The following is a 27,140-nucleotide window of genomic DNA, read 5'->3' as shown; positions in this document are numbered from 1 at the left end:
CCAGTTACATCATCTTTTGATAGAATGACTATTTGCTCAGATAACTCCTGTACCATTCTCAAAGCTCTAGTAATCCTTGGTTAGTGCAGACTGACTGAATGACCCTCCCATCTTCAGTCTGGTGAGAACTTTGCCTAATGCTAGTACAGAACGACCAAAGCGGGAAGGGGAATACTGATTATGAGACCAATATTCCATTATTTAAAATGTTATACAGTAAACAAACAAACCGTTGAATGATTTTCAGAGTAAGGATAAAAGAACTAAGGGAGGATGCTAGTCTGGCTCTGTCCCTTCTTTCCCACTATGTGGGAACATGTCTACCTGGAGAAATGTTCTTTTACTTTCCCTTGAATTTTTAGGTGGAAACTTGATAATTATATCCCCACTTAAAAAGTATCAGGGGTCTTCCAGATTTGGGTTTCATCAACTTAATGAGAAACTAAACTTTCCCATATTGCTACTAGGACATTGTTACGAAGTTCTCTATTTGTCTCAAAACTGACATGATTAAGGGGCTCAATCTATTTATTGAAGGTTTTGAAACCACATTTGGTAGTGTCCTCAGTTTGATTGATTGATTGATTGATTGATTGATTGAATATGCCGCCTGACTCCTAATGACTCTGGGTGGTTTTTGGAAATGCGTTATTAGAAACAAGTAGCCTTTTTTCCCTGGGAGACACCTGCCATGTAAGATTTGTGTTCTTTGTAAGTTCTGCTATGATGTTTTTGGCTAGAGAAGAGGATTGAATGTGATTCATAGCTAGCTAATCATGGATTAGTCATTTGTATGTGTAACTAGACTAGATAATAGAGGAAAAAAGGCTTTTCAGGAGAAGACAATGGGAAAACATTTCCATGTTGTTGCCAAGGAAACTAAGGAGATATGTCCATGAAGTCACTAGGAATTGAGATGATTCAATTTCTTTGGATTCAAGAAACTATCCATGTTCCAACAGAAGAGAATATGTGTAACTTATGGTTGAACTGTGGAGTCCTTGGGGTTCTCTGAGCTTGGTTGTTTTCTTGCAAACATTTCGTTACTAGCGTTGCTAGCACTGAAGATGTTACCTAGCCGGGTAATGAAACATTTGCAAGAAAACAACCAAGCTCAGAGAATCCCAAGGACTCCACTATCCATATAACTAAAATTAAGCAATTTTTATAGTCAGTGCCTGGTAAAATTTATGCTTGGTCCACATTAATTCTTTTTTTCATTCACAGCTGTCATTACTATTGTGGATAAAGTGATCAAGCTAAGCAGAAGAGTGATCATTATTTTAATGCCAGATCTTTACTGCGGCACCATGCAGAGTTCAATCTCTGAACAGGAAATTGCAGTCTACAGTGCTCTTATCCAGGAGGAAACTAAAGTTATACTGATTGAGCTAGAGAAAATAAAAGACTACAAGACTATGCCAGAATCTCTCAGATATCTTAAGCAAAAGCATGGCATACTCACATGGAGGGGAGATTTTACAGAAACTGAAATGGCAACTACAAGGTTTTGGAAAAATGTGAGATACCAGATGCCAGCCACCCCAAATCCACTTTCCTCAGACTTGCATTTTTTGCCAGTAACTTTTCACTCTTCTCAGATATCAGAAGGATGATCTCACAGCCACACTTGCAATGTTTGCTTGAAATCTATTCCAGTGGCCCTTATAGATGTCTAAAAAGGTGCTCCTGCTAGGAGCTGTTCAGGGCTGGGATCAACAGAAACATAATTTGGATATTCCAGAAACTTATTTTCTGAAAGATTATTCAGCCATAGACCATGAATTTTCCTTTGAGGTGTATGAATTACTTAGGCAAGTGGCAGAATAATGTGAATGCTTGAAGAGGAAGCAAATGAAATTGTTCTCACATACCATTATTTTACATGCAAAGTAAGTGAGTATGTAGGGAGCTATTTGTTCTATATGAAAACTTTATATGAAGAAGATTTTTAATCTAAACCCTAAGGGTTTGAGCAAAATGGCAACTGTTTCACTTGTTATGGATGTGTTCAGTCACTTTTTAAAACATGCACTCAGTTCCAGATTAAAGAGATAGGAATCCATTGTTGTAATTCTAACGCATGAAAACATGTATTCAGGCTCCCGCACTTAAGTTGCTAAGTACAAATCTTCCTTCATTACAGCCATTAGCAAGGATTTAATCCTTGTATCTCAAGCCTTTTATGGGTGAGCCCTATAAGCTAGTCCTTCCTTTAGCTGGTACCCTTCCTAGACTTTCCATTGAAAAGCAGCCTGTATGGCTGGGAGTTGGTGAGACAGGCATATCCCAAGTTGAGATCTTCCCTCTCTGACCTTTGAACAGTGCCTATACTGTACCTTTTGCCTGTACTGCCTTAATTAAATGGAACATTCAGGATACTTGCCAAAGGAATATTTCAGTATGTATTTACTCTCTCTGTAGAGTTATATTCCAAATGTACTACATATGGAATGTAGTACATTCCATATACTATGGGTATTACTACAGTATCTCCCAAGGAGAAAAATGGAAAAGAAGTATTTAAATAAAATGCCTTACCAGAAAGCAAGTGCAAAGAATGCTTTTTAATTTTAATTTAATTTTAACCCTGTTTTAATTACATGAATTATTTTGAATTGAGTGATTTGGCACTAGTTCAGAAACAATTCTTAAGTTTCAAATCAGCTAAATGTATAGTTAAATGTAAGCAATACAAATGTTTCGCATTATTTTCCAAAATTGTATTTTGTAGTATGGAAGCCCAAATTTTATAACTTGTTCAAACACATAAGGCTAAATGTTTCAAAAATAACTCATCTTTGCATAATTTGGGAACAACTGTACAATTATTTCTACACTATCTTCATCATTATGTAATAATTCTTATAAATCACAAAATAAAGTTATTCCTATGAAATCTTCATATCTTTGTTGTAGAATGCACTGCAATACTCATAAGTGAATGGAGGAAGGCACCTAAAGAATTAGCTCAAATGGAAAAAAATTTACAAAATGAATTTAAAGCCATTTTGTCAAGGGTTCTTGAAAAATGTAAATGAGAAAATGCTGACATATGAGATGTTCATAAAGAGTATCTCATTGTAGCTAAATTATGTACCCATTTAAAAAGACCGACAGGATTTTGGATGTAACAGGTCTATCAGCCACAACTTTTATCATGGTTAATGCTCTTGATCACAAATAGCTCACTTAGATCAAAGTTACTGCATGCTTTATGGGAATCTGTCTCTGAAAATTCTTGGGTTGTTAAGAATGTAGGAGAGAATGGGAGAATTTTTCCTGTGATATTGTCAAAGCTGTGGAGTTGTCCTAAGAAGTCATACTGATCTCTTTCCCAGGAAATGAGTGTGCTTAGAAGTGATCTGGTATACAGGTAGTCCCCAGTTAAGAACGAGTTCCATTCCCAAGGTCTGTCCTTAAGTCGAACTTGTATGTAAGCCAGAACAGTATTATTGTGTATGTAATATTGTGTAATGAACTCGAACCATTGTGTATTTAACTCAAATGATTGTGTATTTAACTTGAATTTTGATACAGTAGGCTCCGTTCTTAACTATGGGTCATCTGTAACCTGGGCATTCTTAACCCGGGGACTACCTGTAATAGTTTTCAGCCTTTTATATCTTACCTTTCACGACTCACTTTCTCCAAAACCCTGAGTCCTACCATGAAAGACAGAACAAGCCCATACTTTTAATAAGTGTTGTGCATAACTTTGAAGGAATATGTCTGGTCAACAAAGTTTTAGCCATATCACCTGACTGAAGCAGATTGGTGAATCAAAGGCAAACCCTGTTTAAAGTTGCAATCAACTCAAGTGGGCACTTTTCAAACCTCTTTCCAAATTCAATAGCTTTTCTGATGCTTCTGAAATTGTTCCAGTATATTACAGTGCATATATAATTGGGCTACTAATTATAGTTAGAATTATTCTATCTTAAGGAGAGAATATCAGGAAGATGCAGGAAAAAGCAATTGAAACAAATTTAAACCCTTACTGAAGAATTCATTGCATGTTTTTATGCATCTGTTCATCATGCAGAATAAACAAGGATAATCAGGAAATATAAAATTCACAGGGATTATGTTGGATAGTCTTGTTCCTGCACCATCTAGCCAATCTTGGCAGATCTCCAAAAGCTAAGCAGGCTCAACTGGGAAGTTGTAGAAACATTCTGGAAAAAGGCAGTCAGAAACTGCATCTACGTAGCTGCCGATAAAATTGAATAATTTAATTGTTAATATTTTAATAGAAGTTAAGTTTAATTATTCAAATCAAAGTGTTCCCTGCAAATGTAATGGAAAGCAGATGTAATGTACACAATTTCTTTGGAAAATTAGGTTTTGGCAAAAGAGCTTGTGACTCCCGGAAGGTTCAGCCATCCCAAAGACCAAGCTGGGTTTGTGAAGCTTTTGATCTGGAAGCCAGTCAGGCCAATGGACCTTGATGAATTTACAGAAAGGCTGAGTGAAAGTCCGTTGCGAAAGGAATGGGCAAATTCCAAGCATATCCCCCCCACCCCCAGTCACCAAGCACTGGAGATGACAACAACAAGGAATGTGTGGATAGAGAGCAAGACGACGCCTTGGGGACTTAAGGGCCTTGCAATATGCCATCAGTTCGTTTTTGGGGAATACCTGGCCTTCACTCTCGCACTGACTGACACCCCCCACTTCCTAAGAGCACACATGCTTAGAATGCCTGAATATATCTTCTGAACAGGTGCTCTGCTACAATGTCGCCCGGAGCATTGGTACGGCAGCTACTGGATGGACATCTGTTGGGAAATCGATTCAACCGCGCTCCAAAGATTCCTCAGCAGCCTTGCCGGGCTTCCTTTTCCAGAAGACCGAGGCACGGACAAGTGGATCGCTCTCCCAGATCTGACATTACAAACGGGGAAGAAGAGGATCCATCTGAGAGGGAGGGACGGAGGGAGCAGGGAGAAGGCAGGCAGCTCGCAAGCCTATGGGCACGGATCCAACAGCAGCCTACAGAGTGCGGCATAACTATGAACTCCTGGCTTACGCGCCACTTTCTTTGTCGACGTCCATACGGAATAGCTAACGCGAAGAAGAGGAGAAGGAAACAGCGCCCACAGTATTTCGGGATTACTATACGCGGTATTTTCTTAAGCAAAGGAGTCCGGTAGCGCTCCTGCGGGGTTAACGACGGCTCTGCCTCCCTGTGAATGCCGCCTTGGCTCGGGCGAACTTTTCACCTCTTTTCCTCTTTCTGCGCGCGCGCGCCACCTGACAACCCTCCCCTGCGGCTTGGCTCGTTAGCGAATAACGCGTGGCTGCCGAGCGGGGCTGACCGGCGGCTGGCTTGCGAGGAAGCAGCAGCTTCGCGGCCAGCGCCGAGGACGCCTCGCTGCCTCCTTTCGCCGCCGCTCTTGGCCGGGCGCAGGCGGGGCGGAGTCGCCTAGGGCGAGCCGCTGAAAGAGGAGCCGCGGACGTCCTTCGGCCTTGGGGGCGCGGATCTGTCGGCCGCGGTTGCAGCAGCGGCAGCAGCTGCTGAATGTGCGCCATGGCGCAATTTCCCATCACAGAACTCTGGGCGCCAGGAAAGCTTCTTCCGCTACATATTACGCGGCTCACGAAAATCTGTCCCCCAGAAGTGGGGCAAAACGACTTTTTGCTTTCTTACTGCTCCATCTCGGTGTTCTCCACGTGCTCCGGATGCTCAAGAGCGCAACTCCGGCCGCAGCGCTGAGAGCGAGGCTGAGATTCCTCTTATGTTCTTCATGCCTGTCTCTCCCGCCCACGCCCCGCCCCGGCCCACTTTCCAGTCCTCCGTATGGATCCTTGGCTCCAATTGCAGCTTCCAGAGAGAGAACCAGGGTTCGTCTGTTATGCCACAAGGCTGTGTCGTGACACGCTACAGACACATGTCTTGCGGCAGACGCTCTTGGTGCATTACGGCCAATTCGTCATGCACGCCCAGCCTGATCCTGAGTCAAGCCCTCGCACTGATGCTCCTCAAGGAGCCGCACTCAGTCGATCTTGGCTGGCCACCCAAAATCGGGAAGGTCAGTCCAGATTACCGTTTGGATGGGAGACCACCAGAAAATCACAGGCTGGGGAGTCGAGAAAACACCCCGGAAGGAGTCAATGACAAACCACTTCCGTTTCGTCCCCTAAAAACCACATGGACGTATCCACGGAATTGCTAGTCAGGTTCGACTTGAGGGAATCCTGACCTATTTACTCGTCTTCATGGCACCTTAATATTGCTCTTGTTCAGGACAGGTGATTCCTGTGGCTGAACTATTTGGGGCTGAGAATTGAGGGGAGGTTGGTGGGAGCCCTCAAAGCCATTCATGTTCTGGCACTCATGATAGACAGACAGACAGACAGCCAGACAGCTATTGCGAAAAGCCTTCTTCCGTTTTCTGCAATATTGGATTTGTTCTGTATGATTTGCCTGAGCGCTGAGTTCAGATGCCTCCTTTACCAGGAAACTGGTAAAACCGGTTTAATAGAAAAGCAGCAGCTTCTCTCACGCACTTTCCTGTAGTTTTCCGTTTCTTTCCTGCCGAATGCTGCTTCTGAGAGCGTCCTTCAGGCGGGAGAACGAAGACTCCTGAGCCGCCCCTGTTCCTCTCGAGGTCGCCCCCAGCAAATGCGCGGCCTTCGAAGAAGAGCCTTGCAAGTCAGGACAGTAACACTTTCCTCCCAGACTGAGTCCAATTTCTTGGGAACAAGTGTGCGGTCGGTTGTTTAAAAGAATTAACTGACCTCTTGTATTTCCACTTTAGAAGTATTATGTAGTTATCTTCATAGGCAGAGCATTTCCAGGAAAAGGAAAGACTTCGGAGTTTCATCATAAATTGCTACGGATTTTTGTAACCTATTTAGTGGCTTCCTTTCTTCTCAGGTTAGTAGATTTTAATGTTATACCTCAGTTTATCGTTATCTATCAAACAATAACATAATGAACGACAGTAGTTAGTAAATAGCTATCTAGGCTACAATCCTATGACGCTGTACCTAGATAAATCCCACTGAACACAAGAGAGTTACTTCTGAACCATAAATAGGTTTTCCCTGTACAGTAATCCGATTGCCTGCTTTGCCAAAATAATTGCTTAGTTAAATATATTGGTATATTATTAAATGTGCAAGTTTTTCTTTAAATAGTCTGCATACTCATTTTTTAAAATTGATGACTGAAGACTGACATAATATTCTGGATTTCTAGAAAAAGCCCAATTTCCAATTTGTACAATCTTGCAGAAATGTATCTAGCACATTTTAGAAATCCTGTTAACAGGAACATTGGTTATTGGATATGAACCCTCTATTACTAATAACTTTCAGCAACCAATATAGTAGAGAATGCTTTAGTTTTAAATTAAACTAGACACTAATAAGGAATGCTGGTTGGTTATATTATCTGGAGATAAGCAAGATAACGGATAATAAAGGAGGATTATACATTCAAAACTGCAATATTTTATTTACTTAACAATGCTTTTAATGACTTACTTTTGAGCAGAGATTAATGATATCAGAGTTGGACAGCCAATACATTTAAATAACTTAATAATAATAATCTGTAACTGTCTTCAATCATCAATCAAATCAACTATAATAGTAGTAGAATTAAGATTCCACATGCTTTCAAAAGGATACAGTTTTGCAAGGGAAGATCTTGAGACAGGTATATTTGATTCGGATCACTAATGGCTGATTCCACAGAGACTCTTTCATGTCATTTCTTTCCATAGATAACATAGTTTTGGTGCAATGTGTTCTTCTTTGGCATAGATTTCATGTAATCTTACAACCATAAAGTAGTATTTTTAAGTTATTTCTATCCTTTTCTAGTTCACAGCAATATACTATTACAAGGTACTTTTTTTGTAAGCCAATGATTTCTAACACACACACACACACACACTCACACACACAGAGTATTGGTAACATTCTGGTTTTTAAATTTGGGGGATTCTTTTTTTTCCCTATGTTTTAGTTCTGTTTAATTTTACCATTTATTAGTGATCTTTAGTATGCATCCCTTTCTTGTTTATCTTTTTTTATTTTTCTGCTTTGTTGATTTTTTGTAATCTTGGAATAAATTCAATAAAAGAGAAAAATAATAAAAAGAAAAAAAACTTTTCAGTTGTCTGACAAAGTAAATTATCCAGAGCTGTTTTATTTAATTCTGTTTTACTATACAATACTGTTTGGGGGGGGGGGGACTGGAGCGGAATTTGCAGAAATAAAAAATATAATCTTGTAAATGACAAGAATTGATACAGAAAATATTAGCTATATATGCCTTGAATTTATTGTGTTTCTTTCCCTTTTGTGCAGTAAAACATGAAATCTGCTTTAGCCGTTTACTGTATTCTAATCTTCTCATTTTTCTGTGTGCTCAAATCAGGTGAGTTCTCTGAAAACAACTTTTTCAAATATTCAGTGAGAGAGAATGTGTAGTCATAAGAAAAAGGAGAAATTGTATTTATGTTAATTACGCTGGTTATGAAATGTAACTTTTTTACTTTGCTTTTAAAATTCAGTAGGAAATGTTATTCTGTGCAAGTATGGACAAAAATACTTTAAAAAGTACTTTATAAAAACGCTATGCAATGCATATTGACCGAATTTTAATTAGATTAAATTAAAGAGTGATAAGCTGAATTATAGAATCTGGTACAGTTGTATAAAATACAGTGGAACCTCGGGTTACGAATGCTTCTGTTAACTAACTTTTCGGGTTACAACCAGCTCCGGCCGCAAAATTTTGCTTCGGTTTGCAAACTCCGCCTCGGGGTACGAACAGGATACGCGGCCATTTTCCCTCCCGTGACATGGTCCGCGGCCATTTTTCCGCCCCTGACACGTGGTCCGCGGCCATTTTTCCACCCCGACACGTGGTCCGCGGCCATTTTCCGCCCCTGACATGTGGTCGTAGGGAGGGGGACTCTCTCTCCAAGCAATAGCTGCCTCCATGCCAGAACGGATTAACGGTAATTACATTGAACCTTATGGGGAAATTTCCTTCGGGTTGTGACCAATTCAGGTTGCAACCAGTCACAGAACGAATTAAGTTCGTAAACCAAGGTTCCACTGTAAGTGTAAAGGAACTGTGCTACTTTTTGTAGGCAGGCATTTATTCGAGAGTCTAGCTCAGTGTTTCTCAGACTTGGCAACTTTAAGATGTGTGGACGTCAACTCCCAGCATTTTGGGAGTTGAAGTCCACATATCTTAAAGTTGCCAAGTTTGAGAAACACTGGTCTAGCTGATTCAGTCAATCTAGCTGATACAATTCCAAAGTGGACTTCTGAAACGCTATATTATCAAAAGAACTGTGCCTTAGGATTTATTTGTGTTTAGATCTATACTGTACTTAACTTTGTAATGTTGATTTGACTTATCCTTTTGATACAGTTCTCATTTATACCATGGGCCACAAAGGAGTCATAAAAACAAACCAATTTTTTTTATTCAGAGGTTTCAGAGATGTTTTGGATTCAGTGGTTTTAATGGGAGGTTTATGATTCTAAGCCTATTCATTGCACTATATAGTTTATCCTGGCTGTTTCTATTTGGTCCTGTATTTTTTTTTCTAATTACTTATTAAAATTTTTAAACCTCCCAATGGCTAAAACTCTCTGGGCGGTTTAGAGTAATAGACACTAAAAAAAATACAGTGGATAAAAACACAGAGAACAAAATCAGATCAAATGCGAAATGAAAACACATACAAACTAGGCTGCATTTGTAACAGCACCAATTAAAAGCCAATTTAAAAGCCTGGGAAAATAGAGGCAACAAGGCTTACCTTTTTTTAAAGAGCAGAATTGATGTTATGGCAGTTTAATTTCAAATGTGTTGCATAGTACATCATGTATAACATCAGCTGTAATTCTTAATAAAAATGTCAAGATCATGCAATTCACCAAGAACACTTCTGATCTTGAAAGATGCTGAGAAAAGATTGAGACTAGAATGGTTCTTAATTAATAGAATTCCCAAAGGAACGGAAGGTAGTGGTGGGGAGAGATTGGCTCATACTCCCCCCCCCCATATCTGAGATACTGAAATGTTTATTAAGATTTTAGAGTTAAATGGAAAGGCTTGATTACTCTGGCTTGGATCCCAGGTAAGTTAAATTGGTGAAGTTTCTTTTTGTAAATGTCTTTGTCTTTTCTTACTGAAAGCTGGATAAGCTGGCCCATCACAAATGTGGAACAAGCAAAGGGTGCTGTGTTGGGATAAGGGGATAAGAAAATTGTATTCAGTGGACTTTCTTAAATTAACTTACGATGCAAGCCATTGAAGCTAAATGATGGAAGAGGCAGGCTGCAGTCCTAAACAAAGCAACATAAAGGCTGAAGTCCTATCCAAACTACTTGAGAGTAAGTCCCATTGAATGAAATATGACTTGCTTTTGAGCAGCCATAGTTGAATGTGCATGTCAATAATTTGCAAAATAGAGTACTACAAAAACATTTGTCAATGAGGTGTCTGCAAAGTAAAGTTTTACAATGCTAAATGTGACTCTGTTTAGCCCAAGGGCCACAGCAGGCTTTGTAGGACATGTTTAGGGTCATCTCCAAAAGTGAACGCAGCCACAATCTAAATTGGGTTTGATTTTGGTGAAGAGCGGGTTTTTCTAAAAAGCAGAGTTGTTGTTGGGGTTCATAGTTTAAAACACACCAAAGTTTTCCCCCTCCATGCAGAGAAATGTGTTGTCCAGGGATATCTTGGAAAGCTAAGGCCATTTGAAGAAAACAATCCTTTGAAGCTTGAGTGTCCATTGAACCACGAACGTGCAAACTCTACCCTGAATTGGTACATGAATGGAAACAAAATACCCTTAACTGCACAGCCTTTTTCAAGAATTTTTCAACAGGAAAACATGCTCTGGTTTGTCCCTGCAATTGCTCAAGATTCAGGATTGTATGAATGTATTATACGGTAAGGAATTGCGTTTATTGGTTCTGGGAATAGAGGGGGGGGGTGGCATTTTGTAACAACGTTGGAAATATGAATCGTAGTTGGGGTTTTCCAGGCTTAGGGAGATGTGTATCAAGTGCATTTGCAGTTGCTACTCAAAGTAGATGGCAGCTGTGGCCAGGAGAGCCTTTACCCAGATTCATTTGGTATGCCAATGATACCCTTTCCTGGACCAAGAGTCTCTTATTACAGTCACGGTCAGTAGTCATCTGACATGTAGACTATTGCAATGTGCTTTACATGGTTTGCCCTTGAAGACCATTCAGAAACTGCAGCTGTTCCAGAAAATGACTGCAGAGGCAGTTGTGGGCATGCCTTGGTATGCTCATGGAATGCTTCTGCAGAGTGAGCTCCATGGATTACCAGTAAGCTTTTGGGTATAATCCAAATTACCTGTAAAGCCGTTCACGGCATAGCGTTGCTTGCTCTCCCATTGCCCCTGCCCATTCTGTATGATCTGGTAGAATAGGCATGCTCTATGGCCTATCTTTAAAACAGTGCACTTGATGGGATCCACCAAAATAAATGAACAAGGACGCCTATACCAGTTCAACTCATATAAGCAAATAATATAAGCAAACTTCTGCAGGCAAAGCCCCGTAGAGGCTTTCATGGCATCTATGCTGGTACCTTTTTTGTATAAAAGATATTTGTCTTGTCTTTGTTATTTTAGGTTTCAGTACTTTTAATCTGGCAATTTTTGATGCCTGTGCATTTTAGGCTGGGATGGTGGTTTTTCAACAAGTTTAGTGATGTTTCCATTGCTACCTATAGTTGTAATTTACTGACTTTTTGTTTTAATTACTTTAGTTTATAATTCTCCAGAGAAGTTTTTTAGTTGGTGGATTAAAACTGTAATGTATAAGAAAATAAAAGACAAAGGTTTGGGTAAAATATTCAGGCAGAAAATAGAATTGTACCAAAATAATAATTTTAACAGATTGTTTTATTTTTTAGTTACAGGAATTCAACAAGATGTTATAAGCACAGTGTCCAAATTGCAGTTCTCAATAACAGTGCTTCTCATTGTTTTAATGAAGAATACTACATTAAGGAAATGGTGTCTCTAACACCACCATCCAAGATTGTATGCCATCAAGTGAATGATTTTGGACAGGATGTAGATTATTCTTCCATCCGTTGGTACAAGGTACAGATCTTTTAGGATTCCTCCTTCTGTGATTTTTTTCTATGGATGTTTAAATGAATGTTAGTAATTATGAGGTCCGGTGTCTTTCTTTTCCTTTGTAATATTAACACAGCTGTGGGAGAGGAACTTTGAAGAAGTTACCAGCAGGTCAAATGATGATTCATTGCTCACTAAATTTAGAGGCTAATTCCTTCAGATTGAATTGTCTCTCCTGTGATCTTTCAAGGTCTATGGACCACTTATACTCTGTATAATCTAGCTCAAAGAGTTGCTAGGAGGAAGGCTGAAAACAAAAGTTCTTCAGAAACACAAACATTGAGAATAATAAAAAGGAGAAATTAAAATTATATGCATCTTTATTCAGAATGGATGTTTGACATACATGTATAGCTGTATGTGTATTTGTATGTCTATAGAATGAAGACCCACAAGTTGGGCTCAACACTTGGTGACTACATGAAGAATATAACCTTCTCTAAGATGTTTTTTTCAATTGTCCACAATACCCTACATACACAGACACATATACAGAGTGTAAATCAGATTTATTAACACATATATTTATATGGCCATTGTTCTAAGCTGTAAAAAAGAGTGTACTATCCTCAACTCTGGTAACAATATATTTCATAGTATGGATCCTATCACGGAAAAAGGCCAAATTTACTACATAGTTATATTAAATGCATTGCAAGTGGGATGTTAAATATGACCAGCAAAAAGGGATCTGTTGAAATCCTAAGAGTGTGAGATGGAATACAGAGCAATAGACAGTATAACAGGTAATTTGGGCCTAAGTCATATATTGGCAACAGGTATGTGAGTCACATTAAAAAAAAAAAAAACACCTGGTGGAGCTTCGATTGACTTTGGACACCCCTATACAGCAAACATATTGTATTGCAGGGTTCCTCAACCTTGGCAACTTTAAGACGGGTGGACTTCAACTTCCAGAACTCCCCAGCCAGCAAGGGAATTCTGGGAGTTGAAGTCCACCTGTCTTAAAGTGGCCAAGGTTGAGGAACCCTGTTGTATTGGACTCAGAAGGCAAGAGGCAATCAATACTGTTGTTTCAACATAAAGGTCATCTGTGTGATGGAATGGAATTATGAAGGCCAGGCTCAGGGAGATAAGCATTTTCTTAGTTCACCAAAAGAGCGTGGGAACTACAAGAGGATGAGGCTGGCACCTCCCTGAGGAATTCATGGTGTGGCTGGCTGGCTGGCTTGGGAGCTGGGATTTCAGTCTGGGAAGATTCTTGCTAGAGGTTGTAGCTAATAAATGTAGCTGAACTGATTTTGCATTGTCTCTTGGAGTTCCTTCGGCTAAACCTGACATCAGTCTTCCCAGACTGAAATCCCAGCTCCCAAGCCAGCCAGCCACAACACCATGAATTTCTCAGGGAGGTGCCAGCCTCATCTTCTTGTAGTTCCCACACTCTTCCGGTGAACTAAGAAAACGCTTATCTCCCTGAGCCTGGCCTTCAGAATTCCATTCCGTCACATCTGGTACCACTAGTCACCTGTTCTGCTGTATTCTTAGCCAGTTGCAATTTCTGACTACCTTCTATGGTTGCCCTGCTAATAACACATTTCAGAAACCAAACCTTGGGGTTACTAACACATATCACTGAAAACAGGCTTCTTGCTCCAGGTGGGGACACAATCAGTTAATCATCCAAAGCTAAAGAAAGGTCCCACTTGCCGCTGTTATTATGTGGTTGTCCAGCATCCCAGACTGTGAGCTAGTACTTTTTTACAAAAAACAGATGAGTATATGTGGGGGGTTGTGGAGGAGTGTACACACAGTGTAGTCAATACTGCTTTTCTGTAAACAGATGCGATAAGTATCTATGTGTGTATCTATATGAAGAAAGAGAGTAAGGGAGAGAGAGAGAGAGAAATAGTGCACAAGGAAAAGTGACAGTGTGAAATATTTTCAGAGTCCAATACTACCTTTATAAAAAATTATAGAAAAAAGAAAGTACTGTATAAGCTCTGGGCTATGTCTGGATAAGCAGGCCTATAGAAGTAGGTTTCAATTCGAGGAGCATTTTCTTCCCTTTTTTGTCATCAAAAATGTTTTACTTTGTTGCATTTAGGAATGTGAGCCAATACAGGGAGAACGATTTGAGTTCGCCGGAAAGGATCTTATCATAAAAGATGTGAAAAAAGATGATGGGGGAAAATATGTATGCAAAGGAATGTACACTTTTGAGGGAAATAAATACAATTTTTCAAGTAATATTTGGGTGAGATTAGGTAAGGATTTGTGTCTGTTACTTTTTCAGTAAAGCTGCAGTTTGCTCCTATATTCCCTGGCCAGGAAATGTTTTCCATTCTTTTTTGCATATGCTGACTTACGTTTATTTTACCAGATTTGGAAAGAGATTTAATGCAATTTCAAAATGCTCATGTTACATATTAAACTATCTAGGAATTGAGACAACACAGATAATCTCAAACAACATTCAGTCTTCCTAATGCCCCTTTAAACAGTGTTAATGTACATAATGCATACAATTGCGGGGGAAAGTTCAAAATAAAATGTTTGATGACAGATTAATCATTTTCATTCCATTTACAAGTAACAGAAATTTAATTGCCTTGCTAGCATGAACATTCCTTAAGTATAAACTAGCTGATTCTTTTATATTCCTTTGAGGTAATAATGTATTTAGGTAAGTCAAGCTTCAGCATAGGTGTCATCTGCTGTTATTATGGTTTATGGTTGGGACATATTATGATTGAGGGTCTTGGGTTATTATTTGTAAGTCTTGGTTTTAATCTTTGTAAGCCGCCCAACATTGCTGTTTTGAGATGGGTGGCTGTGGAAATGATATAGATAAATGAAATACAAATAAAGTTATAAACAATGTAAACATTAGTTCCATGTTCCAAATGTAGTTCCAAATATAGTTCTCATACAAAGGAGAATTCAGTTGGTTTTTCCAATCTCTCCATTTGTTGTAAAACCTATTTTCCTGCACTGAAAACTATGAAGCATAAAAGCTGATTTTTTAATACCCTAGGGTGGAAAAACAGGGATGGTTCTTTGGGGGTAAGCGCTGTTATCCATTTAAATATTGGGAACAACAGTACTGACCATTCTATCAGTTTCCCCTACATCAGGCTGTAGCAAAAAGAAAGAAAGTAATGATGGTTGTTCAGTCAGCCTTGTTAATAGACTAAGTCCACCATCAAGTTCCTCTCCCTGAACTGCATACGATAAAGCTGTTCATGCATCAAAAATGATTCATAAGAATTACTTTAGGTCACAGGCATCTGTTTCTAACCACAGTTACACCAAAGTGACACTGTGATTGCACAATGCAATTTTCACCACTTCCTACTTCCATTATGACATCATGTGCAAATTCCATAGGTAAGAGGCAGAATTTGCATTGCTATGTGCCTTTTGTCACCTGCCCCTCTGTGATATTGCTTTGGACCTCACACAAGCACAGCACCTTTTTACTGGTCAATAAAGCAGTTCCCCCTTTTAAAGACTTCTTTGTAAGAACTGCAGGAAAGTTGTAATACAGCTGACTTTTAAAGCCAGTCGTATCTTTTTTCTGGAAATCTGGAAAAAGATGGGCTGCTTCAATAGATGGCAGTGAGGTCCAGTACTTGCTCAAAGTCCAAAGTTGTCTTCTGAATCATTTTCAAAGCATTGTAGCCCTAGTATTCAGCTGGATACTATTTAAAATTTAGGACTGGTGCCTGAACATCTTTTGCCCTTTCTAAGTTTTGTTTTTTTAATTAACTGTGTGAAAGCCACTGGAAGTATTGTTGGATTAAAAATGCTGTGGATATTGAATTCATACATACCAAGCTACCTGTGGGTTTATGTACATCTAAGACAATTTTTGTAATGTGTTTTGATATTCTAAAATTTACATAACAAAATCTTGGCATAAATGAATGCTAATTAAGTTACCTGAAGGATTATGAAAGTTTGTTATTCTCTCTTCCTGCCCCCCACCCCCACCCCATGTTGCTTTGCTTATGTTCAAATTTATGACATAGCTTATATATGGTTTCTTTTATCCCAGGAAAAGTAGTCAGGAAAAGAACCGAGATTCTGTACCCCAGAAACAATACTGTTGAAGCTGACCTTGGTAAGCTCTCTGCTGTTGTCTTAATTTAAAAATACAATTAAAAAAAAAAAAAACCTTGTAAACCTCTCTCAATTTGCACACATTTTAATCGCAATGATCCAATGGCATCCAACGGCGGGTAGGAAGCAGGATGACAAAAGCAGTGATGTCATGACTTTTTTTTGGTCATAGTTTGTATTGTATTAGTCCATTTTCAAATAAAGAAACTTAAAATAATGTAAAATAAAATAAAAACAAACCATTTACCTTACCCAAGTACTCAATGAAAAAAAAAGTGATATCTACAAAAAAAAGTACATAAAACAGCAGTATTGTGATGCAGCCCTGCCCCTTTTGGACATGCAGCATGAAAGCAGCAAGTTCAGGTAGTAATCAGTGATGACAACCTAGAAGGCCAGCACTTTCTGTCTTTAACCCCTGAGTCTGAACTTGCGCTGCAGTGGACTTTGTCTTTTCCCCATCATGAAAATGGAAAGCAGCTTGCATATGCTGTAGGATGCTGATCAACCTACCTCTCTTTGGAATAGCAATCAGGATAGACCGAGCTTGGAAGTCTGGAATGTGTGTCTGTGTGTGGGTTGCCTCAATTTTAAGATCCATTAATCAGAGTCAGGTATAAAATGGACAGTAGAGAGAGTAGAATAAATTGTCATGTGCCATCCCAAGAGAATATGCTGAATATGAACATACAGCTGATTCACTATAGATGAGGGATTCTGACTCAATTGGTGGCCAGTAGAACTATATATAAACAGAACTGGTCAAAAATAGCCAATTAATAGACCTATTGTACAGTCAGGAACAGGGAAATATAAGCAGTTTGATCAAATCTGTCAGCTGGATTTAAAAAAAAAATTCAGCTTTACTTAAAATTGTTAAATTATTAGCAGACAGATCCACAAATTAGTTTCAGGCTTTAAAAAAACATGCTTTCATTATATTATATAGATATAAATTTATTTATTTAAAAAACTAATGACTCTTTTCTTATATCAATTTTTAGGATCCAATTTCTTTACAGACTGCAATGTATCAAGTTACAAAGATGCTCTTTTTCCTATATCCTGGAAAGTCAATAATACACTAGTTACCAGTCTATTTAAAGATAGAATTCAAGAAGGAATTCAGTAAGTATGTTATACATTTTAATACATAAATTAATCAAGCAAAATTTGTTTTCCTTTTGTAATCTAGTAAATGCTAGATTCATTGTTGCAAAGACAAACTTGAACAAGTTGGTGCTGTTTTGACAAATCACACAGATGATTAGTTATTTTGAAATATATTATAGACTATTGCATATTTTGACATATTTATATAGTCTCTGTCTACTGTATGGATAATGAAATTCACACCCAAGCTTCTCTGCAACTAACCGCATGAATGGTTTGAGTGGGTGCTGTAGTGGCATAGCACTGTCTGAGATCAATTCTTGCATATGTGAATCAGCCAAGAGAGTAGATGGTGCAGCTGGTCTTTCTGGCACCAACTTTTAACCTGAGCTGAGATTTTGAACCTGAAACTTTGCTCTGAATAAATCCATGGAGGTGCTTTACTGCCTAACTTAAATATGAGCTTCTAATACATTTCTATTTTAATACAGAAGAAGTATTACAAAGGACGGAGCAGAGATTTTTATAGTGTCTCTGAACATTACAGAGTTGAAAAATGAGGATTATGATCAGCCCTTTATTTGCCATGCTGGTGAAGTTGCAGCATACATCAAAATAGAGCGTCCAAGTATGCCATTTTATGTTTGATTTCTAAATGTGTCTTATTGTAAAGAGTGCAAATCTAGAACTGGAAAGAATGGAAAAGATATAGCTGTACAAATAATGAACAACTTCAGCGCTTCTGAAATATTGAATAGAGAAGTGGGAAGTAGAATGGGACAGAGACATTCTGTGCATTTTAGTTGAAAGCAAGCCGCATCATTTGCTGTGAAATGTCTTCCGGCGTGCATAGAATTTCAATCATAAAAGTTGTACTTGAATTGTTTGGATTGTACCCAGGGGCTTAAAATATTTTTACTTTCTTCCTTTACCCTGCTGCAATTTTACCACATGTATAGAATATAACAAATACACCAAGCCAGTGCATGGATAAAAAAGGAAAGTCTTCTGAATTAATAACAGCTTATTTGAAGAATCTTCCCTGAACTAATGCCAGTGGCTGCCATTGAAAGAGAGATATGGTTGAATGTCATACCGAAGTCTGCCTGTTCTTTCCATAGATAAGCTCCTTTTTTAAATTCTAAATTGTTGCACCATCAAAGGCATTAGCAGAGTAGAAGGGGGTGACATTTCCTCTGCATAAAACACTGCTGATTTTGTGACCGATGTAACTTAAGGCCATATACAATACTAAAATTTAATGACTTTAAATTTGCAAAAATTAAATCTGGAATTATCCTTTTGATACAAATATATTTCCTGGTTGGCCAATACCACAATAACTTTTCCTAACATACCATATGTATGGTTTTTATCTAAGCTTCTTTTAAACTGGAACTCCAGGCAAAAAGCCTTCCTGAGGAAAGCTGAATTTTGCCCAGTGGTTTCTATGTGCTAATCATTATTCTAACCATTTAATAGAAAACTGTACTTAATATGATTATTATTTTTTTCTGATTTAGCCAAAAACCTTACAGCTCTTGTTGTGTTGATATTACTACTGATTATTCCTGTCTTAATCTGCATCTTGTTCAAGATTGAAATAGTCCTTTGGTATCGGAAATCATGTCGCCCTTTTCTTCATAAAAAAGGTAATTCTGTATTTATACTGAAAGGAAAAAATAACAATACGCCTTCAAGTCAGTATTGACTCTTAGAGACTACATAGATAGATTTTCTCCATGACAATCTGTCCCCAGTCTGGTCATTCACGTCTTCCAATGGTGACCCATCGCTGCTGTAACTGAGTCCATCCACCTTGCTGCTGGTCGTCCTCTTCTTTTCTTTCCTTCCACCTTTCCCATCCCAGCCTTTGGCCCTTCTCCAGAGAGCTAGGTCTTTGTGTAATGTGTCCCAAGTAGGATAATTTGAAGCTGGTCATTTGTACTTCAAGTGAGAATTCCTTGAATAGTTATATGCAGGGATAGAAAAAAAGCAGGTGGACAAATAAATGGGTAATAATTGTAGTTAAAGATAGTCAGTAGCCTTAACTTTTGAAGATAGTAGAAAGATGACAGGGCAAGTTCTAACTTCTGAAATCGTATAAATAAAGTAATAAAGTAATAATTTAAAATATTACAGGAGTTGCTATTTCTTTGTAATTCCCTTCTATGTTTTAAAGAAAACACAAGCTCTGAACATTATATAGATCAGTGTTTCTCACCCTTGGCAACTTTAAGATATTTGGACTTCAACTCCCAGTATTTCCCAGCCTGCACTTGGGAGTTCTGGGAGTTGAATTCCACACATCTTAAAGTTGCCAAAGTTGAGAAACACTGCTATAGATGACCATTTCTTACATTCTTCAGTCATCCAATATAACAACCAGACATGATTGGTTTTGGAATCAATCCTACTTGCAAATGTTTCATGCATTTTTGGGGGGGTTAATAATTTCTGAAGTAGTTTTATGAAGTTCCTTGTTTTATGCTCTCAGTTTCAGATGGGAAGATCTATGATGCCTATGTGTTATATCCAAAAATCAGCACCCAAGTTGATTTTGTGCTGAAAGTATTTCCTGATGTTCTGGAAAAACAGTGTGGATATAGTCTTTTTATACCTGGCAGGGATGATTTACCAGGAAAAGGTAAAATGTAACTTTCAGTCTGGTTTTGCTTTTTTAGGTACAAATTGGCAAGTAGTTTAACCATACGTCCCGATACAATGGATATAGTTATTTATATATTTCTTTTTTTATAATTCTTTTTGTTAAAAGTTTTACAAAGAACATAAAAACTAACATAAACTAATAAAAAGCAGGAAAGGGAAGGGAAGGGGAGGGAGGAAGGAAGGAAGGAAGGAAGGAAGGAAGGAAGGAAGGAAGGAAGGAAGGAAGGCAGGCAGGCAGGCAGGCAGGCAGGCAGGCAGGCAGGCAAGCTAGCTTCCAATTTCCTTTGGATCAAATATAAGTACAATTAAAAAATTATTTCTCACTCTCTGTTTACAAAAAAACTCACCTTTTTCTATTATCCAGGTTTTTTTCCTAATCATCAAAACCACAAATCATAAGGGCATTTTTTCTATTTAGTTTCCATTTAGTTATTTATATATTTCAAAATCTTAAATTCCTCCTCAATTCATACAGCATTTTAGGTCATATGAAAACAAAGGCAGTTGTTCCTTTTTCAAATTTGGAGGGTGTGTGTGTTAAGCATCCATTAAAAAAGGAGCATTGCTGCTACTAGAATAATGGGCAAATTTTATTTGTTTATACAATTATTCAGTAATCATTGTGACCTGCAAAATAGACATATATAAAGCAATAAAAACATAGACAAGTAATGATCAAATTAAAAACATAAAAAAGAGCTCTTGGGATTCTTATCTCTTTCTTTATAACGTAAGTAACATTAGAAAGTCCCTATAATTAAGATCTGCAAGAATTTTTATTCCAGTTTTATTCAGCTAGTATTTGAAAAGTAGTATGAAAACATTTAGCTTACAACTGAGAAATAATTTTGGGTATGAATTGTAAGTCATTTTTACAGGGGAGTCCAATGTAACGTAATAAAATTATCTGCTCTTAACTGTGTAGCTAGATGCTAAACTAAATTATGGGTGAATTGCTAATGCAGCTGTCTTTCCTTTGTAATAAATGTGTATGTGGGTATCTGAGTAAAGGAAATATCAATGAAATGCCCTCTCTTGGTCCTTCTGTATCTGCAGCTCCACCACATCATTTTAATTTCTCAAATCAGTGCTCTATTGAAGGCACTGTGAGGAATTAAAAAGGCCACTTCTTATGACTCCCCCCAAGGAAATCTGCAGCTGGGATTGAGGACACAAGTGGGCCAAGTATGTGTGTATCCAAACTATGCAGGATTTTATTTTTTGTTTGGTGCCTTTGCTTTCCATTTTTTTTTTTTAATGTTTTGTTGATCACCACAAGGATAAAGAACATCTGTTAAACAGCAGGAACACCTATCTTATGGTGCCTACTGCTGGATTACATAACGAGAGGTGTGAGATGCGTTCATGTTTATATTATCTAGTTCGGCCTTTATCCGATAAGACTTTGAAAGCATTCACTATTTAAGTGATGTTCAATTTTTTAAGAAGGCTGTATTTCAAGCACCAGTATCATTTGCTTGCATATATTAATGATCTTAATTCTAAGATTGTTTCTGGCCCATTATTGTGTCATTTAGAATCCATGTGTATCCAAAACAAGGTAATCAATTTGTGGGTGTTAAAAACTGATGGAATCTTTATCTCTTGTTATTTATAGCGTTAGTCAGTGTTGTGGATGAGACCATTAAGCAAAGCAGAAGGCTAATCATGATTCTAGGACCTGAGTTGTCTGGCTCAGAAGAGGCTCCTGAGCAGCATATAGCAGTGTATCATGCCCTCATACCCGATGGAATGAAAACTATCCTGATTGAAATGAATAAAATAAAGGATTACAGCCACATGCCTGAATCCATCAGATACATCAGACAAAAGCAGGGCGCTATCAGATGGAAAGGGGACATCACAAACAAACACTCTTCTTCTGCAAATAGTTCCTTCTGGAAAAAGGTCAGGTACCGAATGCCACCAGAACATCAAGTTTCCCAAGGACTACCTTTGAAGCCAGTTCCTTGCAGCACCTCCCAGAAGATAGAAACGTAACCTTGAGTTCACTCCAGGAATCCCTCTGAAAGGTTGTTTGCATAGAGGCTGATGCAACGTGTCATATGAGCTGCAGATGGACTCCTAAATTTACATTTGATGTTGAAACTGATTTTCTTTTTTATTCGCCAGATTAAGGTAATTTAGCGGCTCTCCTGCATGCAGAACTGTACAGCATTTCATTTATGTTTTTAAAAATGTAATGTGAAAAGGGATTTTTTTATAAAGGATTCTTGCTTGCAAGAATTCGTACCCTGGGTGCACAGGACAATTTTACACTACCCTGTGGGTTTCAGATACCAACCCTGCCTCAATGTACAATGTTTCAGGGTTCTGCACGGCACTTGTCGGATGATGGCCTGTGCTATAAACTAGATTTATTGAGCAGCTAGTTCACCATATTAAAGTGCTTTGCTCCTTGACAGATCTAGTCTTCCACATATTAAACTTTTATGCTCCCCTACAACCATTTAATGCTCCTACCCCTTCTTTTAGATTCTTTTTTCTTTATATGTTGAGTTTTTACTTTATGTGTCTTTTATATCTTCTACCTTTAATACTTTTTTTTAAGATTTTTATTTTTATTCTTGATGTATCCTTTAGGCTTTTTTTAATGACTCTACCTCACCCTCCTTATGCTGGTCTATGACTGAAAGAAAGATTTCATTCTGACTTGCTTACAGGTTCTTTTATACATTCTTTTTTGAGGTTCCTCGTTTTCAAGAGAGAATGCACACACTGCCTCACACGCACAGAGTTATCAGTGGCGGCTACAGGTTACCAGCTGTATCAGACAAAGTAAATCTCCTTAGTATCAGTTGCTGGAGTACATGTGTGGGAAGTTGCAGTTTCCCTGGCATCTTGCTTTTGAGCCTCCCCCCCCTCCCCCTGGGCTGCTTTGCACAGCCGTAGTTGCTGCCAGATGTGCTGAGTTATTTTGAGCTTATGGGCAACAGCTGCAAAAAGCCATTTTGCTTGGAACACCCCATTTTTATGAAATCTTCCTTTAGAACATATAAACAGTTGACCGTATCAGTATCAACACTGCTTTGTAAGCAATGTACTTATTTTATATACATTTAAATGTTTAACACAGCTGGAAGTCTATTTTTAGTAGTGCATTTACAATATACTCATTTTGTTTTTGCTTTTTAGCTTGCTAGATGGTAGGTAGGTAGGTAGGTAGGTAGGTAGGTAGGTAGATAGATAGATAGATAGATAGATAGATAGATAGATAGATAGATAGATAGATAGATAATGTTTTTACAATGAAAACTATCCAGAGTTCATTGAAACCAGGTGGTACCTAAATCAGATTAAATAAATACTGTTTTTCCTTAACATCCAGGCACAAATGTGTCTATGTGCTTAGTATAGATTGATAAATGTGCAGATATTAGGTTTAAGCTATAGTGTAACTTAATTAATTTGCTATTTTCCAATGTAGCATAGAAGGCTTTATTTCTTTCCAATATCTGAATGTCGAATGTATTATGATATGAAAATATTCTCAGAAAATATATTTTTTCCAAATAAAAGGAAAAGTGAGGGGTTTTTTTGAATTATTTTATTTTAGTGGTAGCTTGTCATATTAATGATTTACATCATAGTAATGGTTTATTAATCATTAATAAGTGTTTATTAGATTGGCTGTAGATAATTAAAACATCACTTATATTGTCCAGTATATTGGAGTGTAAGAAATTATCAGCAAGAATTAAATCATGATGAATGAATGGATAAAGACTTTTATTGGTTGAAGCCAAAGATGTTAGCAAAAGATTAAAAAGGCTTGATACCGTGGTGAACAAAAATATAACAAAGCATTGCTTAACTGACTCTAATATTCATGTGAAGATTTCACAAGTCAGTTTGTCATTATATTCAACAATGTATCTAATATATTGCTTATTAATTTTACAACAAATATTTATGTAATGATGCAAGCTATTTATAATTATGGGTGGGGTGTCAGAAAGGTAGCTTGGATCCATAGTGTGTATTGCACAAACGTTATAGAACTGCCCTTTTTTTCGTATTACACAACATTTCTGTTCCTTGCTCAAGACAAAAGAAATGCAACATGAATCCTTATGTGCATGCCATTTACTTATTTAACCAAACACAATTTTTAAAGAAGGGCTAGGTATTTTTTTTACAAACCCCATTGAAGGTGTTTTCCCTAGGCATTTAAATATTGCTGGAGATTGAGACAAAATGGTAAACAGTAACTTGGTGGTTAAGCAAATTGTACTGGGAAATGGCACTGTAAGGATGGTGAAGTTTGACTACTCTTCCTATCCAAATCTAGATGGGGCCATTGTGGTTGTTGGGAATGAATTTAAAGAGAATGAAGTCTATTTGTAATAATTTGGACTAAACATGAAATATTATGCAATTGGTTCATCATGGCCTTTCGATGCTAACCTTTCTAGATTCCCATCATCTCTCTTTTGTTTAAACTTACTATGTTTATTTACTTATTTACTGTTTTTGACATCTGTCTGATTTTTACATGACTTAATAGACATGATAGGGTTTGTTAATCAATTCAGTTAAAATACTTATGGTCAATGAATATAATGCTCAAGGATTTACAAATATAAATAATAGATTTTTAAAAATAGCTCTGTGCCAAGAGTCCAGAATGCTATGACTCCTGATGCTTCTTTTTAAACTAAATGTTTTGCTACCAAACATCCAGTTATCCTTGTAATTTTCTCACCAAGCTTCACTAAAAGTTCAATATGATTAGTGTTTTTTTTTTAAATTTCAGTGCTTGTCATAATTGTGAAATATCTATACTGAAAGGAAAGTAATTTGGGATATTGACCATAGAACCTAAATGACTCTTTATATCTGTGAAATGGATTCATTCATTTGTTCAATTTTTTTCCTGCTCCAATCAAAATAACCTAGTGGATTACAAACATGTCAGCAAAATGTCCATGGTACAGATGCATGCTAAATAGCAATCATGAAAAATTAAAACCATTACCCCAAAATTATAGAAACAATCAATAACCACATGAAAAAGATGGCATCATTATAAATCAAAAGCATTCCCAGAGAAACATTTTAGTAATTTTCTGAAGCCTAATAAGTTAGAAAAACAAAACTCAGTGTCTAGAGTATAATCATGGCTGATCAATACATTATTATAATTACTTGGAAGACTTCTATAGTCATATGCTGCTTTCCTTACAGACTTTGTGTACAGCAGCATTCATGAGGATGGGGTGGGGTGGGGTCAAATTTGGCAAGATAACATTCAGAGTTGTGATGCGAGCCCTACCTATCTTGAATGTGCATCAACCCATGTACAAAATGGGTGGGGTTTGCATTATGATAAACTGCCTGCCATCTTGCCAGTTTTGAACCCACCCCTGTGGACTTGCTGAATGTCAAGTTTCCTTGATGGTGCTGATATACCAAGATGACTTGAAAGTCTGTGTGATATGTTATCTTGAAATCCACAGACTCCTTCATGTCTGGAAGAACTTGCAGAATCCACTTGCAATAAATAATCCTGAAATAAATACAGTATCTCTAAAACAGTGTTTCTCAACCTTGGCAATTGAAGATGGGTAGACTTCAACTCCAAGAATTCCCCAGACAGCATGCTGAAGTCCACTCATCTTCAAGTTACCAAGGTTGAGAAACACTGCTGTAAAAGAAGTTCAGAAGAATAAGGAAAGGGATGAATAGAAGGAGGGCTGGGTTTCACACACTCATTTCACATTCAGGTCACACATTGCACTGGTGCTGATCTGAGAGGGTGGAGATGAAGTTGCTATACAACATTTTGACTGATCAGCATTTGAAACCCTCTGTATGGAAGCATTATAGTGGAATTCTTGCAGGTCTATGTTTTATCCTATATCCCTTAGGTATGTATAATCTTGTCTAGCAGTTAGTAATTTTCTGATATTTGGGACTCAGATTTGCCATACCTTAATTTTTATAAATCCACAAATCAAACAATGCTACAACTTAGTTAAGTTATATAATAAATGCTATTTTTTATGTCTATGTTTTATCCCATGTCCTTTAGTTAGGTATGTATAATCGTGTCTAGCAGTTTGATATTTGGGATATACAGCCTATAGCTGTAGTTGGGAATTCAGAAATAAAATAATTGTGAAAAGAGAGCCACAGCATCTTGTCCCCTCTTTCTTCCCAGGAGAATATGTTGAGTTTCTGTGAAAATACAAGCAGGATTTAGAAATGGCAACCTTCAGTCAGAAAGCTTTGAACTCCTGGAAAGTTCTGATGTCTATTGAAATTAATGTATTAATGCATGACCAACTTGAATATTTACAAATAATTATAAAACATCTTACATCAGTATTTTCGGACTGAAAGAAAATCCAGTCTAAAAAAAAATTCTCTGCTTTTATTTTTATACCAGTTCTATACTTATTTTAATGATGACACTTACTCTTATGCCCTATGCCTTAAAACTAAATCATGCTCAACAAAGTCTTTTCTTCTGACCTAAACTAAAAATTCCAGGGCCCCAAAGGAAAAACACAGGAGGGGAAATAAACCAGTGAATTATTTAAACAAATAATTATTAAAACAGAATGCGAAAAGAGAGAAAATTGAACTACTTCTCCCCTCCACCCCAAAAAAGGAGGAGAAGGAGGTGGAGGAGAGAATTTGCATACAGCTGTATGTGCTAATTAACACTTACAGATACTAATATGAAAATAATTACCATGCTATCATTTAAATAGAAGTGCAATGCATTTTGGTATTATGAGGGAGGTGTTTTGGGCGCTTACTTAGGGTAATTCCCCACTGATTTGTCACTCATCTTGTCTACAGCAGTTCAAGCTGCTCTTCCAGTGCTCTCACTCCCAACTGCAGACCCACGCCCAGTCTTCCGGCCATCACTTCTACCAGCCAGCCAAGAAAGGAGTCTGACACATGATTCTAGCTGTTGCTCTGTTCCTGTCTTGGATCTTCTTTTTCTGTTCCAGCTTGTTGTAAGAGAGAAATCAACTGACGAAAACAAGCACAAGCAGACAAATACAGAGTGATTGGGAAGGACGAGGGAAGGCAAGGAGGTGTTTCCCCCAAGGAAAGGGGAAAGTGTCAAAAACAAGG

The 27,140-nt window shown here is 37.7% G+C and overlaps 2 protein-coding genes across 5 annotated transcripts in view; both read left to right on the top strand.

Annotated features, from left to right (window-relative positions):
- Positions 1-2,852, top strand: part of LOC103053425 (interleukin-1 receptor type 1-like) — a 38,899-nt gene extending 36,047 nt beyond the window's left edge. For all 4 annotated transcript variants that reach the window (XM_088136590.1, XM_088136588.1, XM_088136589.1 and 1 more), the window contains exon 12: positions 1,228-2,852. In XM_088136590.1, the coding sequence (XP_087992716.1) occupies positions 1,228-1,616 (389 nt within the window). In that variant the 3' untranslated portion in view covers positions 1,617-2,852. The remainder of the gene's footprint in view (positions 1-1,227) is intronic.
- Positions 2,853-3,004: 152 nt separating this feature from the next.
- LOC103059853 (interleukin-1 receptor-like 2) lies at positions 3,005-26,173 on the top strand. The gene is made up of 11 exons (XM_088136592.1): positions 3,005-6,883; positions 8,326-8,395; positions 10,699-10,936; positions 11,933-12,125; positions 14,227-14,386; positions 16,180-16,245; positions 17,249-17,372; positions 17,849-17,985; positions 18,881-19,009; positions 19,855-20,004; positions 21,646-26,173. The coding sequence occupies exons 2-11, from the start codon at positions 8,332-8,334 to the stop codon at positions 22,026-22,028; spliced, it is 1,644 nt and encodes a 547-aa protein (XP_087992718.1). The 5' UTR covers positions 3,005-6,883; positions 8,326-8,331; the 3' UTR covers positions 22,029-26,173.
- Positions 26,174-27,140: the final 967 nt, after the last annotated feature.

Source organism: Python bivittatus, unplaced genomic scaffold (assembly GCF_059951505.1).
Source record: "Python bivittatus isolate LINGU-HERP-01145 unplaced genomic scaffold, Pbiv_v1 ctg000060_np1212, whole genome shotgun sequence".
Lineage (NCBI taxonomy): Eukaryota > Metazoa > Chordata > Lepidosauria > Squamata > Pythonidae > Python > Python bivittatus.
The sequence above is the reverse complement of the archived record's forward strand: the minus strand, read 5'-3'. Positions and strand labels throughout refer to the sequence as shown.

Coding starts and splice junctions, on each gene's coding strand:
- LOC103059853 (XM_088136592.1), top strand. CDS start 8,332: ATGAAATCTGCTTTAGCCGTTTACTGTATTCTAATCTTCTCATTTTTC. Junction 8,396..10,698: donor TTTCTGTGTGCTCAAATCAG/GTGAGTTCTCTG, acceptor CCCTCCATGCAG/AGAAATGTGTTGTCCAGGGA. Junction 16,246..17,248: donor TACTGTTGAAGCTGACCTTG/GTAAGCTCTCTG, acceptor ATCAATTTTTAG/GATCCAATTTCTTTACAGAC.